The 14,925-nt window shown below is 45.5% G+C and overlaps 1 protein-coding gene across 3 annotated transcripts in view; it reads right to left on the reverse strand.

The window, feature by feature from the left end:
• Positions 1 to 744: 744 nt before the first annotated feature.
• The window catches only part of PLPP4 (phospholipid phosphatase 4), a 107,146-nt gene continuing 92,965 nt past the window's right edge, over positions 745 to 14,925 (reverse strand). For 2 of the 3 annotated variants that reach the window (XM_074338969.2, XM_019752894.3), the window contains one exon: positions 745 to 1,283. In XM_074338969.2, the coding sequence (XP_074195070.1) occupies positions 1,084 to 1,283 (200 nt within the window). In that variant the 3' untranslated portion in view covers positions 745 to 1,083. The remainder of the gene's footprint in view (positions 1,284 to 14,925) is intronic. The other variant, XM_019752896.3, reaches the window with a different exon arrangement.

A 14,925-nucleotide genomic window follows, 5' to 3' on the forward strand; every position in this document is an offset into this window, starting at 1 on the left:
AGGAAGAGAAACCATCGGGGAGACGCCTAGGATTGCGGCTTAAGCAGATGAGTCAATAGTGATCCCACAACACACAACGTGCTAACTGCGAAATACTGACCAAAAATAAACATTATCATTTTGGAGACGCCTCCCTCCAAGGGCAGACACCGAAAGCACACAGTCTCCTCTCCATTCTGTGCCTCGGGGACAGAGGAGGCAGAAGCAGGGCTCCCAGCCATAGGGGCCTGAGAATCACCTGTGGGTGAATGTTTACTACACAGATTCCTGGCTCTCCTTTCCCAGAATTTGATTCAGGGTGGCACCTAGGAACCAGTAATACCGCGAACAGGAAACCACCGCACCTCCATGGGAGCGACAACCTGAGAGCTGGGAGAAAGGGAACAACAGTGCCACCATGCCCCTGTCCCATCACCATCCACAGTTGACCGTGGGGTCAGACACAGGCTCTGTCTTCACCTGAGCCCCCGGGCTGTGGGAGCTTTGAGTCCAGAAGCCTCTGCACTGGTCCAAATAGGCTGAGTCACTTCCCATGCCCAGTGCTCCAGTGCCTACTGAGGACACACAGGCTACCTGGGGTGGGCATGGGGGGTCAGGGGTTCTTCAGGAAAGGGGCTCCTGCCCGAGGGCCACCGGAGCTGGGCCCTGAGTGCAGCACAGCCTCCCCACCCGGCCTCAGCTGTGAAACCCACTGACTTCCAAATGACTTTTGCTACACTAGACGGCCAACACCATGTCTTCCAGGTAGGAGGTTTTATTATGTATCACAACCATGAACACATAGAAAGGTGGCTGTTACAGCAAACATCTCAGAGGACTCGCCCGAGCTGCACCCACCCCACCCTCGCAGCCTCCTTCCACACGTCTCTCAGAGGTTGTTCCTGTGTCCTTCCTCTACAAATTCAAGAGAGTTGAAAGCAGACATTTAGAGTTGGCAGGAACAACAGTGGCCAAATGGAAGCAGAAGGAGAACGCTGAGAAACAAGTGATGAGAAACACTACAGAAAACCTCTTCTATTGTGTTACGGTGTTGGGGTGGAAGAGCGTGCCCTGGGCTCAGCGTCCATGCTCCCGAAATACTAGTCATACGGGGCCTTCGGTGATCCCCTCCAGAGGCATGCTGGGCGCGCTGTCTGCTGTGGGCCTCTCGTCCTTCTTCAGTGAGCTTGGGACTTGGAGACTGACGTATGGTTTGTGACAAGCTGTGTTGGCCAGAGGGGGGTAGTGCTGTCTGTAGCAAATGTAGGCAAAAATGAGGCCAATGACGCCGCCAACAAAAGAATCTAGGCAAGAAAGAGCAAAATGGGAGAAATGTGTTACGAGTCATTCAAATGTGGCCAGCCGTGGTTTCCAGAAAGCACTTTTTCCCACCTGCTCCAGTAACTGGCTTGCTTTTTGGACCCCCTGGAACGCCAAAGGAAAGAGGAAACTACGCTGGAGGTATAAATCTCGGTGACCTCTGCAAAACTTACCATTTCTAGAACTTAACTGTCCCTTTAAAATGTGTACTGGATGCCCTCTTCTCTGTCTCCTCGCTATGCCACCTGAGCATTGCATGAGCTCACACTGGCATTCTTGATTTTTAAAATCAATTCTAAATTCTGGAAGAAGAATTCTAGCCATCTCTGTGGGATCTAAATGCCTTCGGGGGCTGCAATTTCTTTTTCTTTAGCAGGTTGCCACTGGAGTCCTGCAATACTGCTGGTGTACCACAGAAACCCAGCGGGCATGCCGGCCTCTGCCTCGCGGAAAGTGATTTCCCAGGGAAGAAATGAACCTTCTGAGTCACAAAGTGAATAAAACATTTTATGATACATCAGGATTGGCAAACTCAACAGGCCTCTGGTGAGAAGCCCAGTCTCTCTAAAAAGCTGCAGATCTCTTCAAGTTGGAGGATGCAGGAGGGGGCAGACGAGGCACGAGGGGCATCTGCATGCAAAACAGGCCCCCTACCACCACATGGGGCAGCCCCTTGCCAAAGAGTGTATTCAGCTGGTGCCCAATAGAGACCCCATGAAAGCAGCACACCCAACAACCCTGTGTGTATGCTTTTAACTGTGTCTATGGATTATTCTTGCCAAAAAGATCCTAACACAATGGAACGCCTCCTCACAAAAGAAACTCTGAATTCATGTGAAGGTCTCCACCCTGCTGAACTGTGAGTCTCCATTTGGGGGGCTTCTACTTCCACATTTCTTATCTTGTTGGATTGCACACACTTTTAGGCAGGTAGCATTAGCCCCATTTTACAGAAGAAACTCAGGCTCAGAGAGGCCGATGGAGCTTTCCAGCAACACCCCTCGTTAATAACAGAAGTGGACTTGGACTCTGGTGGCCTGATTCTGCACCTGTGCTGCTCTGCTCCGCGGGGCCGTGCTTGATCCCTGGCAAGTTCATTCCAGGCTTTCTGCATCCGCTATCAGAGGGTAATGGGCCATGGCTGAAGGGCAGTCCATCCAGTTTCCCTTAGCCCATCAGTGCTTGGGGTGTTAAGTTTTCAAATACTTCCCAGTAAGCAATACACTGAGTATCGACCTCAGTTTAAGTCACAAATTCATGCTTCTCTGTCTCCTGCAGGGAACTCTGGGGTGGCTGTCAAGGAAATACATCTTTTAAGAAAAGCAACTGTTTAATGCTTAGATGTTTGCATTTCACTTCTCTCTCTCTCTCTTTTTTCAGCCTGTTATAGTTATTCTGGATCCACCTAGATATATTGCAATAGTTTTTGAGAAAAAGAGTAATATTTTGTTATCTTTTGACAAATTGCTTTCACCTTCGGCGTTTTTAATAGGCTAATAGTAAACCATTAAACAGTTGTACAATAAATATCTTTAAGTTCTTTTAAATAAATTGAGTCATTCACAGCATATAATTTTATTTACATACAGTGGCAAAAACAGGTAAAGAACATGGGGATTTCTGGGATGACGGCATGAAGGTCCACTGTGTGCTGACCAAGTGCCCAGCTGCTGCTCTGGCAAGTGGAATGTGGACCCAGGAGCTACGGATGCTGTTTAAGTGCAAATAAACGAGCTCATTCCCCTGATCGCTATCCTACCCACTGCTCTGAGGGAACTAAATCCCTGTGGCGCTCCAGGCGGCATACCTGGTCCTGCCAACCCTCTGGCCATTTGTCCTCTCTCGCTCTACTGCAGCCACTGTAGCCACTTCCCTTCCATGCCACAGATATGCTGCTTCTTCCCTCTTCTTCCTGTTGCTACAAACGCTGTTCCAATCCTGGGAATCACTTCCCTTCACCCTCTCCCCTGTTCAATTTCTATTCTTCCTTTGGAGCTCAACTCAGCGTCACTGAGCCATGAGGCCTCACCTGGACTCCAGACCAGACCACATCTCCCAGGCATACATTTTAATTGCCCCCCACTCCCCACATGCAATTCTAAACTCTATGAGAGCAAGGGCTGTACCTGTCTTGTTGGCTGTTGATAACATCTGGAGCATTTTGTTCACACAGAATTAAGTTGGTGAGGGAAATGGATGAATGAACACGCACACAGTAACTCAGGGGGTAGATTCTGGCTGCTGTCCTCTGTGTGTCCTTGTGTGGTCCCCTTACCCTCGTTGGGCCTCAGTTACCTCATCAGTAACATAAGAACATCCAACAACTACATGGTGGCTAAGAGGCCTTCCCACCTAAGTGTTCCAGGAATTTGATCCCCAAGGTCAGCCTACAAATTATCTGGAAACTCTGCCAAAGCATATTTAGAAAGTGGGCCATATCTTAGATTGGGATAAAATATCACATATCTTTGACTGGGATAAAACATCACTTTGATTGGGATAAAACATCATTGTAAGTGGTCAAACGGAGAAACTGAGTAATTGTGGTGACTTCCTCTCCATAGCTGCTCAAACACAGTAAGACTGTGTGGCCGCCATCTGGCAGAAAGGCAAGGAAGCCATATTAGTGCCTGCTAAGCCCTGGTGAGTAACTACCAAGGTAGGAGGGGAAGGGAAGACCACCTGAGAGACAACATTGAAACCCAGGAGCCCACACCTGCTCCCAGTACAGGCACCAGGATGTGAGGGAGGAAGAAACTTTCTTTCAGGGTTCTTTCAGCTGGTCTAATAATTACACCAACACGAGATAGATTAACAAGAGAAAAATGACCAAATTTAAATATGTATGTAGGTACGGGAAACATACATGAGAGCATTAGAGACCCCACATACATGAGAGGTTCTGAGACAGAAAGGGAAAATGAGGTACACGTGACATCCTGAGCTAAGAGGAGGTAACACGCCCTGGGCTTCAGAGGGGAGGAGGGTAATTTGCAAGACGATAAGAAGAACAGATGTTCAGTAATTAGACGTCTGCCCTGCCACACATGAGTATATAGGTCATAAAAAGTTATTTCTGGTAATAACTCTTATTACAGGCAAGGCGCCCAATTTAGATTCTTCTAAGTAGTTAAGGGAGGGGCAGAAGTTGCTCCTGAACCTGCAGGGTCTTGATTGCCTTCTTCTCAAAATAATCCACATGTAGAAGTGGCATATCTTGGGGAGGCTTGTTCTGAACCCCTTGAGGGTCACGGTGAAGTACCCAAGACCTGTTTTCACCATCCACTTGAGAATCCTCTAGGCTGATGAACCCTCAAGTAAAGACACGGCCACCCCCACCAGGGCAAGTCCCTGCCTCTGAGCCTCAGTTTCCCTGGCTCTCAGAGACCTCAATATTTACCGCATTGCGTCGTGAAGACGATTTTATGAGACCGTGCTTCTAAAGATTATGCCACAAAATGAGACCTTAAAATACAGTGTCTAAAAACTGTAGTGTTCATCACTCTTATTCGTATCCTGTTCCTCTCCAGAGCTACTGGGGACTTTCTAATCCTTCCCCGTCCTTTGCCTCACAGAGCAACTCAGCAGTCTAGAGTTTTAATCTCTTTAGAGTGGCCAAACTTCATAGCATTTTAAATAAACTTCTAATGAACTTAAAAAACAGCTGTCGCTCTAGAAGTGGAAAAGCAGTATGTATCATGAATTCCTGAGGTGTCACAAGCATAATTAATGTCATTGACTCAAGTTCCTCAAATGGGGAAGCTTTTCCCATCTGTAGCCTGTGGCCAGCAATGTATAAAATGTGCCAGGGCTTTGTCTAGTTCAAGGTCTTAGAGTTGTACTGTTGCTTTGTTTTTTCTAACCCCAGGGAACAGCCCCCTGGGGGCTTCATTAGCATCTGAAATCACCCACAGCATCAGTGTTTGAGCAGCTGACTACTGAACAACCAAACAGCAAAATTTACAAATAATGCTATTTGACTTTCTATTTTCTGTGACAGGGCATTTCATTAGGTGCATCATTGACCAAGACATCAAATCATTCCAAGCACATGCTCCCCAGGCTTACTGAGGAGGAAGCACGCAAAGCAAGTGTGGATTCCTGTAGAGGCTGTTTTCCCATTTAATGGAATGAGGGAAAAGTGGTAACTCAGGTACCGCCAGAGTTATCACAAGTAACCAGGGCAATGAAAGGGCTAGTTGAGCTGCTTTCTCAGCAAAGTCATTCGGGCTCTGTTTATCACAAAGATGGTGAACAAGACCCAAATAACGACTCACTTTATGAGGGAGATGGCCATCAAGTGCCTCAAGTGGGCTGTTGTTATTGATGAATTCACTCTCACATCCTGAAGGGCGTGTGCTGACAGAAAAGCAGACAGAGGACAAGCTGGCTTTTTTTTTTTTTTAAAGCTTCTGCACAGCAAAAGAAACCATCGGCAAAATAAAGAGGCAACCAACTGAATGGGAGAAGATTTTTGCAAACAGTGCCTCCAATAAGGGGCTAATATCCAAAATACACAAGGAACTCATGCAACTCAACAACAAAAAAATAAACAACCCAATTGAAAAATGGGCAGACGACCTGAAGAGACATTTCTCCAAAGAGGACATACAAATGCAAATAGACGTATGAAAAAAATGCTCAACATCACTAATCATCAGAGAAATGCAAATAAAAACCACAATGAGAGATCACCTCACCCCAGTCAGAATGGCTATCATCAACAAGACAAATAATAACAAGTGTTGGAGAGGCTGTGGAGAAAAAGGAACCCTCATACACTGTTGGTGGGAATGCAGACTGGTGCAGCCGCTATGGAAGGCAGTGTGGAGGTTCCTCAAAAAATTACGAATAGAATTACCATATGACTTAGCAATCCCTCTCCTGGGTATATACCCCAAAAATCTGAAAACATTTATCCATAAAGACACGTGTGCTCCAATGTTCTTTGCAGCTTTATTTACGGTGGCCAAGACATGGAAACAACCAAAATGTCCTTCAATAGATGAATGGATAAAGAAGTTGTGGTAATATATACACAATGGAATACTATTCGGCGGTAAGAAAAGATGAAATAGGACCATTTGTGACAATATGGATGGATCTTGAGATTATAATGCTAAGCAAAACAAGTCAGACACAAAAAGCAGAGAACAATATGATTTCACTGATATGTGGTATATAAACCAAAAACCACAAAAGAACAAGACAAACAAATGAGAAACAAAAACTCATAGACACAGACAATAGTTTAGTGGTTACCAGAGGGTAAGGGGGGAGGAGGGTGGGAGATGAAGGTGTGGGAGATCAAATATATGGTGATGGAAGGAGAACTGACTCTGGGTGAACAACGGTATTTATAGCTGATGTAATACAGAATTGTACACCTGAAATCTATGTAACTTTACTAACAATTGTCACCCCAATAAACTTTAATTAAAAAATTATTTTTCAATTTCAATTGATATACAATATTATATTAGTTTCAGGTGTACAACACAGTGATTAGACATTTATGAAATTTACGAGTGATCACCCTGATAACTCTAGTACCCACCTGACACCATATATAGTTATTACAACATTATTGACTATATTCCCTATGTTATACTTTATATCCCCATGAGTATTTTGCAACTACCGATTTGTACTTCTTAATCTCTTCACCTTTTTCGCCCAACTCCCCTCCCATCTGGCAACCATCAGTTTGTTCTCTGTATCTCAGTCTGTTTCTGTTTTGTTTGTTCATGTATTTTGTTCTTTAGATTCCAAATATAAGTGAGATCATATGGTATTTGTCTCTGTCTGGCTTATTTCACTTAGCATAATGCCCTCTAGGTCCATCCATGTTGTCACAAATGGTAAGATTTTATTCTTTTTTATTGCCTAGTAATATTCCATTGTATTTATATGTCACATCTTGTTTATCGCATCATCTATTGATGAGCACAGAGGTTGCTTCCATATCTTGGCTATTGTAAATCATGCCGCAATGAACATAGGGGTGCAGATATCTTTTTGAATTAGTGTTTTAGATTTCTTCGGATACATACCTAGAAGTAGAACTGCTGGGTCATAAGGTAGTTCTATTTTTAATTTTTTGAGGAACCTCCATACTAGTTTCCATAGTGACTGCACCAATTTGCAATCCCACCAACAGTGCATAAGGGTTCCCTCATGTTGTTTGTTGATTTATTGATGTTAGCCATTCTGACAGGTGTGAGGTGATATCTCATTGTGGTTTTAATATGTATTTCTCTGATGATAAGTGATGCTGAGTATCTTTTCATATGTCTATCTGTGTGTTCTCTTTGGATAAATGTTTATTTAGGTCCTCGGCCTATTTTTTAAAATTAGATTGTTCTTTTTTGGTGTTGAGTTGTATGAGTTCTTTATAAATTTTGGATATTAATCCCTTATAGAATGTAATATTGGCAAATATCTTCTCCCATTCTGCAGGCTGTTTTTTTGTTTTATTGATGGTTTCCTTTGCTGTGCAAAAACTTTTTAAATTGATGTAGTCCCACCTTGCTGGTTAGAGTAATCTTGGTTGTAGCTCCTCGCTTTTCATCACTTTGAATATTTTATGCCAATCCCTTCTGGTCTGCAAAGTTTCTGTTGAGAAATCAGCTGACAGTCTTATGGGAGCTCCCTTGTAGGTAATTAACTGCTTTTCTCTTGCTTCTTCTAAGATTCTCGCTGTCTTTAATCTTTGGAATTTTAATTATGATGTGTCTTCGTACGGGCCTCTTTGGGTTCACCTTGTTTGGGACTCTGTGCTTCCTGGGCTTGCATATCTATTTCCTTCGCTAGGTCAAGGAAGTTTTCCATCATTATTTCTTCAAATAGGTTTTCAATTCCTTGTTCTCTCTCTTCTCCTTCTGGTACCCCTATGATGCGAATGTTGGTACGCTTGATGTTGTCCCAGAGGCCCCTTAAATTATCCTCATTTTTTTTGATTCTTAATTTTCTTTTTGCTCTTCTGATTGGGTGTTTTCTGCTACCTTATCTTCCAAATTGCTGATTCGAACCTCTGCTTCATCTATTCTAGTGTTGATTCCCTCTAATGTATTCTTCATTTCAAGTATTATATTCTTTATTTCTGACTGTCTCTTTTTTTATAGTTTCTATACCCTCTTTTATGCTTACACTCTCTGTTGCAGTTCTCCCTGAGATCATTGAGCATTGTTATAACCAGTGTTTGGAACACTGGATCTGGTAGATTGCTTAGCTCTATTTTATTTAGTTCTTTCCCTGGAGCTTTGTTCTTTCACTTGGGACATGTTTCTTTGTCTCATTTTGGCTGCCTCTCTGTGTTTGTTTCTATGTATTAGGTATATCTGTTATGTCTCCCATCTCCACCCCTTGTACCAGTCTTGAAATGGCTTCTTCTTTATATCCTTAGTTATAGGACTTCTGTTCAGCTAGTCTTCAGATGGTTCTCCAGGTTGATGATTCTATAATTTAGTTGTAATTTTAATGTGTTTGTGGGAGGAGGTGAGCACAATGTTTACCTGTTCTACTATCTTGACTGGAACCTGGTATTTGTCAAGCAGGCTTTTATTGGGGGTGGGTGGATTACTTGTAATTGCCTTCACCCCAAATCTGGTAGCATGGGACTGGAGGGTTCAAAAGGGTAATACATGCATCACAATGTCCCTGGAGTACAAAATACAGTAGACACCTTACTCAGCTTAGATGTCATTCATTCATCACACATGTAGTACATGGTATCAGGTGTGAGGTGTGCTGCCTGGTCCTGGGGCAGGAGACTGAACAGCAAAAACAAGTTCACAGTCCTAAATATTGACAGCCTCGTCAGTGAGCTGCAGCTGTGATATGTGCCATAAAAGAGATGTATGGCTCTTTGAGATCCCTCACTGGTGTGGCCTGGCTAGTCTGGACCAGGGGAGTTTCACTGAGGACATGGCCCACAGGACAGTCCTGCAGGATGAGCCAGCATGAACCAGGGAAAGTATAAAGTGGAAGCAGGGAGGGCACCTGCAGTCTTCTAGGCAGAAGAAAGAGGCGTGCCATAGTTGAGAAACTGAAGGGAGACCCATCTCTTACCACAGGGGCAGTGTCTATAATTCCATAGGCTAGACGTTGCCCAGGCTCCTGGTGTGGACTGGAGAAGAAGGTCATCTGGGGGCTTCAGGGCTCTCTTGTCCTCAGCATAGACCAGGGGCCACTTTGGCCCTCTGGGCTACTGTCTCCGCATCTTTCTTACTTCACACTCACTGCTCAGTGTTGATTCCCCTGGAGTGTTTCACTCATCTTTGCTTTCCCAGAACCCAGCAGGTATTATTTAGCAAATGTTTGGTGAACTGAGATGCACTGACAACATTTACAAGATGCACTAAAGAATCGCCACCACCAGCTATAAAAGGCCGCACATATTGTATGATTCCATGTATGTACAATGCCCAGAATGGGTGAATCCATAGACAGGGAAAGTAAGTTAGTGATTGCCAGCGGCTGGGGAGAAGCGAGGTATGAGTATTTTGGGGGAGTGATGAAAATGTTCTGGAATTAGATAGTGGTGATGGTTGCACAGCTCTGAATATACTAAAAACCACTAAATTATATATTGTAAAAGGGAGAATTTATGAACTATGAGTTATGAATTATACCTCAATAAAGCTACTAAAAGGGGTGGGAGGAATCAATATCGGATGGGCTCCAATGGTAGTGCAAAGAGGACCAGACTTTGAATCAGGCAACCTGGATTGGAGTCTTTACCTTTAAAATGGGCATGACCCCACCTCTTTCTCATGACAAAGGAAAGGATGTCACAGGCTCTGGCATACTGAGTTGCAGGCCATGCTCACCTTCTCCGGCACAAAGAAGCAGAAATGCTTCTGAAGATGGGCCGCCAACTCCCAGGGGGAATACATCCCTCTCTGTTACCATGGCAACCTCCAACATCACTGAGCTGCCTGACTTGGGACCTTGTATGCCTTAGGCTTCATGACCCAAGATACAAGGGTGAAAATCAGCTCTGGCAAACTCAACAACCCCATGTGATTGTTTCTGTTCTTTTTATTCTAGTACTAGTTGAGCTTCCTGTTCTGTGACTTTGAGTTTCTTTAAAAGAACTAATGTAGCACGGAACATACACAATCTACCTGGCACACTGTAAGGTGGAAGGGTGGTCACCATGTCTGTCTTCCTCAGTGTCATGCCTCCAGCAGGCAGCATGTCTGGCACACAGGCACAAGAGACCAAATGAATGAATGAATGAATGAATGAATGAATGCTTAAAGTGTAATTTCTTGGTTCATTTTAAAAGGAAGGAACTTGCAGAGAATAAGGTTAATTTTTATAAAACCAATATAGAGAAAAAGTGATCCTAGTAAGAAAGGCACATGATTCAGTCAAAATCAGTCATTCAATACAAAGTTATTGAGCACTGTTATGAGTTGAATTGTGTCCCCCAAAAGAGATACGCTGAAGTGCTAACCCCCAGTACCTCAGAATGTGACTTTATTTAGAGTCTGTACAGAGATAATCAAGTTAAAATGAGATCATTAGAGTGGGCTCTAACCTAATATCACAGGTGTCCTTATAAAAAGGGGAAATTTAGACACAGACAGACGCACATAGAGGGAAGATGATGTGAAGAACACAGGGAAAGTGAAGATGGCGCAGAGACTGGAATTATGCTGCCAGAGGCCAATTTGCATCTGGGGCTACAAGAAGATGGAAGAGGCAGGAAGGATCTTCTGCCTACAGGTGTCAGAGGGAGTGTGGTCCTGCCGACACCTTGATTTCAGACTTCTGGCCTCCAGCACCACGAGACAATTTCTATCATTCTAAACCACTCGTTTGTGGAACTTCGTTACACCCGCCCTAAGAAACTAACGCAAGTACCTACTATGTGCCATGCCGACAAAAGACACATGGAGATTATATTCCAGTGCAGAAATCAGCAAACTATGTGAATTATTCATTTACATATTGTCCATCGCTGCTCTCACACTGCTACAGCCAAGTCGAGTAGTTGCAGCAGAGATGCTATGGCCCACATAAAGCCTAAGACATTTACTATCTGATCCTTTATAGGAAAAGTTTGCAGATGCCCGTTCTAGTGGATAAGGACAGACAATAATCAATACATAATAAATTACTTAGTTTGTTAGATGGTGGTAAATGAGCAAGGTGAGAGCAATAGGAAGAAAGTGGGGAGGGTGGGCTGTAATTTAACAGAGTGGTCATCACCAGATGTTCTCACCAAGAAGGGGACACTTGAGCCAAAATTAGGAGGAGGGAAGGGACTGAGCCACACCCACATCCGAGAAAAGAGCATTCCAAGCACAGGGAAGAGCCAGTGCAAAGGCCCTGAGGTAGGATGGGCCTGGCACGTTCAATGAGCGGTTAAACGCACAAGAAGTTGAGATGGCACTGGCATGAGCCAGGAGGAGAAGTAGTTAGAAAATACCATCAAAGAGGTAGGAAGTGAGGCACCAGACTTTGTGGGCCATTGCAGGACCTGAGCTTGGGGGCTGAATGCAACGGGACATTGGTGGGGACTCTTAGCAAACGAGTGGCACAAGCTGGCTTACAATTGAAAGGCTCATGCTGGCGACGGTGTGAGGGGCCAAGAGGAAGGAAGGAGACTGGCAGAGAGGCTTTGGCAATAATTCAGGCAACAGAGAGTGGTGGTTTGAACTCGCGTGGGAAAAGGAACTTGGAATCTGAAAATATTTTGAACATAGAGCCAACAAGAGAAACCAGAGAAAATCCCAGAAAGCAGAGGGGAGAAAGATTCTCTGGCGTAAAACGAAACAAGGTTGTCAGTGAGACTTGGGAGCGGCCATGATAATGGGCAGGGCAAGGCATCTGAGAGGACGGCTGCTTATTGGGTTTGAATATGTGATCGAGAAACCACACATACTTCGCAAGATCACTACCCAAGATGTACTTCCACATTAGGCACAGTTGCTTAAATCAAAATTGAAATGGAGTCATTAAAAAAACCTCATAATATTAACGTTGCTAACTCAAGTCTATAATGAGAGGGACTCGAGTTTTCGAGTGGGGTTCCACATGAAATCTTGTCATGATGGATGGCCCCTGCCCACGGTCACTGGGCAGCTCAGTCCACCAAACAAAAACAACTTATTTATCTCAATCAGGCAGTCTGCCTCAAACACCCACCTACGCAGCAGGTGAAGGCCTCACAGTCCATCCTTTCTCCAAGCTGGAAACATGGGGCCCCTACATTACTGCCTTAATAAATGAATATTGAATGAATATAATTTCCCACCCTTTGAACATTGCTGCTTCTTAACGTGTAATAATGGAAGGAAAGCTAGAGCTGAGGTACAGTGTAGACCAAGATTTCTTAACCTCAGGGGTAGACATTGGGGGCCGGATAACCCTATGTGGTGGGGGAGGGGCTCCCTCATCCCTGGTAAGGTGTTTACCAGCATACCTGGCCTCTACCCACTACACGCATAGCGACCAGCACTACCATGACCCCTAGTTGGGAAAACCAAAAAGATGTCTCCAGACATTGCTAAATATCTACTGCAAGGTACAGGTGCCCCCCACGTTTAGACCACTGGTGCAGACCATGATAGATGGCCTCGCAAGGGGAATCTGGGTAAAATTAGTCCGACTCAGGGCCCATTGGAGGATCCAAGGAAAAGAGGCACACTCCTCTCGTGCCTGACCCAAGGGTACAAGCGGAACAGATGATGGCATGCTGACCGGGTATGTGGCCACATCAATGACCCGTACCACTGGAGCACCTTTAATTTTGGCTGCGGAAGTCGACTATGACAGTTTCACTTTGCCCCCGAAGTATGGCCCTAAACATCACTGAACATAAATTCTCTCGCTTTGTTTTCCCATCAGCCCACAGAGCGTTAATATTCTCCCTGACTGCTCCACATCCCTTTCTGTGCCAGGAGGATAGGACGGGTCTGAAGCCCCATGGCCAGCAAGCGTGGGCACACCGGCTGTATCATGAGTCCACCATTTCCCTAAGGCCAAGAACCGATATTTCATTCTTTCATGATGCACCAGCCACGGCCAGGGGATGAGCAACAGGACCCGTTAGGACCACGGGGGTCTAAGTGAGGCCAACCTCACGTCTTAGGCTTTCAAGACAAGATCACTGCAAAAGGCCCCTCCTGCCTTCCCACATGCAGCACAGATCTATTCAGTTCTGCGACCCTTAATCATTTCTCAAATCCAAAGTAAAAACTAGGATTCATAACTTACAAATAGACCATGTTCCCCAAACGACCGCCACTAAATCAGTTGTTTGGGAAACAACACATCCTTCTTCGGAAACAAGGCTCTAAAGCAACACCGATGTGCTGTACGTTTTCATTTTCAAAGTATATTCAGATCCATTATTTCATTGAGTCTCAGAAACAGCTAGTCCCCAGCTCTGTGAAAGATCTGGGACTACTGTTCCTGTGTTCAGAGTAAGGAACTACAGTTCATGGGGGAGAAATGAGAAGCAGCCCATAAAACGCCATCCAGCCCACACTATTCTTCATGGGAAAAGGCTCTAGTTATAGAAACGATGACTCTGTTGGAAAATATTCCCAGTCCCAAGCGTGCAATGGGTAGGTCCTCATGCTGTTGGCTCAGCGACGCTCTCCCTGCTTCCCTCTCATGATGTAGCTTCAGATTACCTAGAACTCCATCCAGGTCACTGATAAAGGTCAAGAACAGGGAGGGCTCAGGGCCCAGGCTGTGGCCCTCTCTGACCACACCCAACAGGAGGGCCACACACCCGGATCAGCGCGGGACACACCTGCCTGTGACACCACGCATCAGCCTCTCTTTCCCTTGCACCCTTCACTCCTCCAGGTCGAAACTGCTGCAGGAGGCTTATGATACCCAGAGCATGAGTTCCAGGAAGGCAGAGGGTGGAACTGAGGCTGGGGAAGGAGCAGGAGAAGCTGGGGAGGTGCTGAGAGGAGCAGGAGGTCCCCCCGGAGAGGACAGGGAGAAGGAGCCCCTGCCTCTGGCCTCAACTGCTGCCTCCAACCACCAGAACAAACACCTGGAAAGAGGTGAGAAGAGGGCGGTCCTACAAGGCCCTGGCTGCAGAAACAGAAAAAAAGGGAGGAGGGGAACAGTGCCTGGTGGGAGCAAGAGAACGGGAAAGGAAGTGCACGTCAGGCCATGGACTAATTGCGGAAGGAAGGCCACTCGTTCAGGGGAGCTGCATCTAGGCACACCGGTCAGTTTGCTGGCCCTCAGTGACCCAGTGGAGCTCCTCACCAGCACTTCTCAGACTTCATTGGAAATAACAGACTTGCTTGTTAATAATGTAGACTCCTGGCCACCAATCCAGACCCAACCACCCGAGTCTGATTCCACGTGATGTAAGGACTGTCCTTTGGGCAACATGAGCCTAGACCCTGGGCTCCTGAAGGCCTCACCTTGTGGATACCACCTCTGTCTCTGCTCCCTGTCTGCTGCGACGGGTTCTGTTTAGCGTTCAGGCAGGCTGTGAGCTGCAGCTGCTCTGTGGAGGCACATGGCAGGGCTTCACTTTATTCCAGGATTAAGCACGTGCCTTGTTTTGTGGGTTTTGACTTTTTGCATTTACTGCAGTACTGATTCCCTCCAGATAAGCCTCACGCCAGCCTTGCAGCA

Source organism: Rhinolophus sinicus, chromosome 15, assembly GCF_057876585.1.
Source record: "Rhinolophus sinicus isolate RSI-liver-muscle chromosome 15, RSI-T2T, whole genome shotgun sequence".
Lineage (NCBI taxonomy): Eukaryota > Metazoa > Chordata > Mammalia > Chiroptera > Rhinolophidae > Rhinolophus > Rhinolophus sinicus.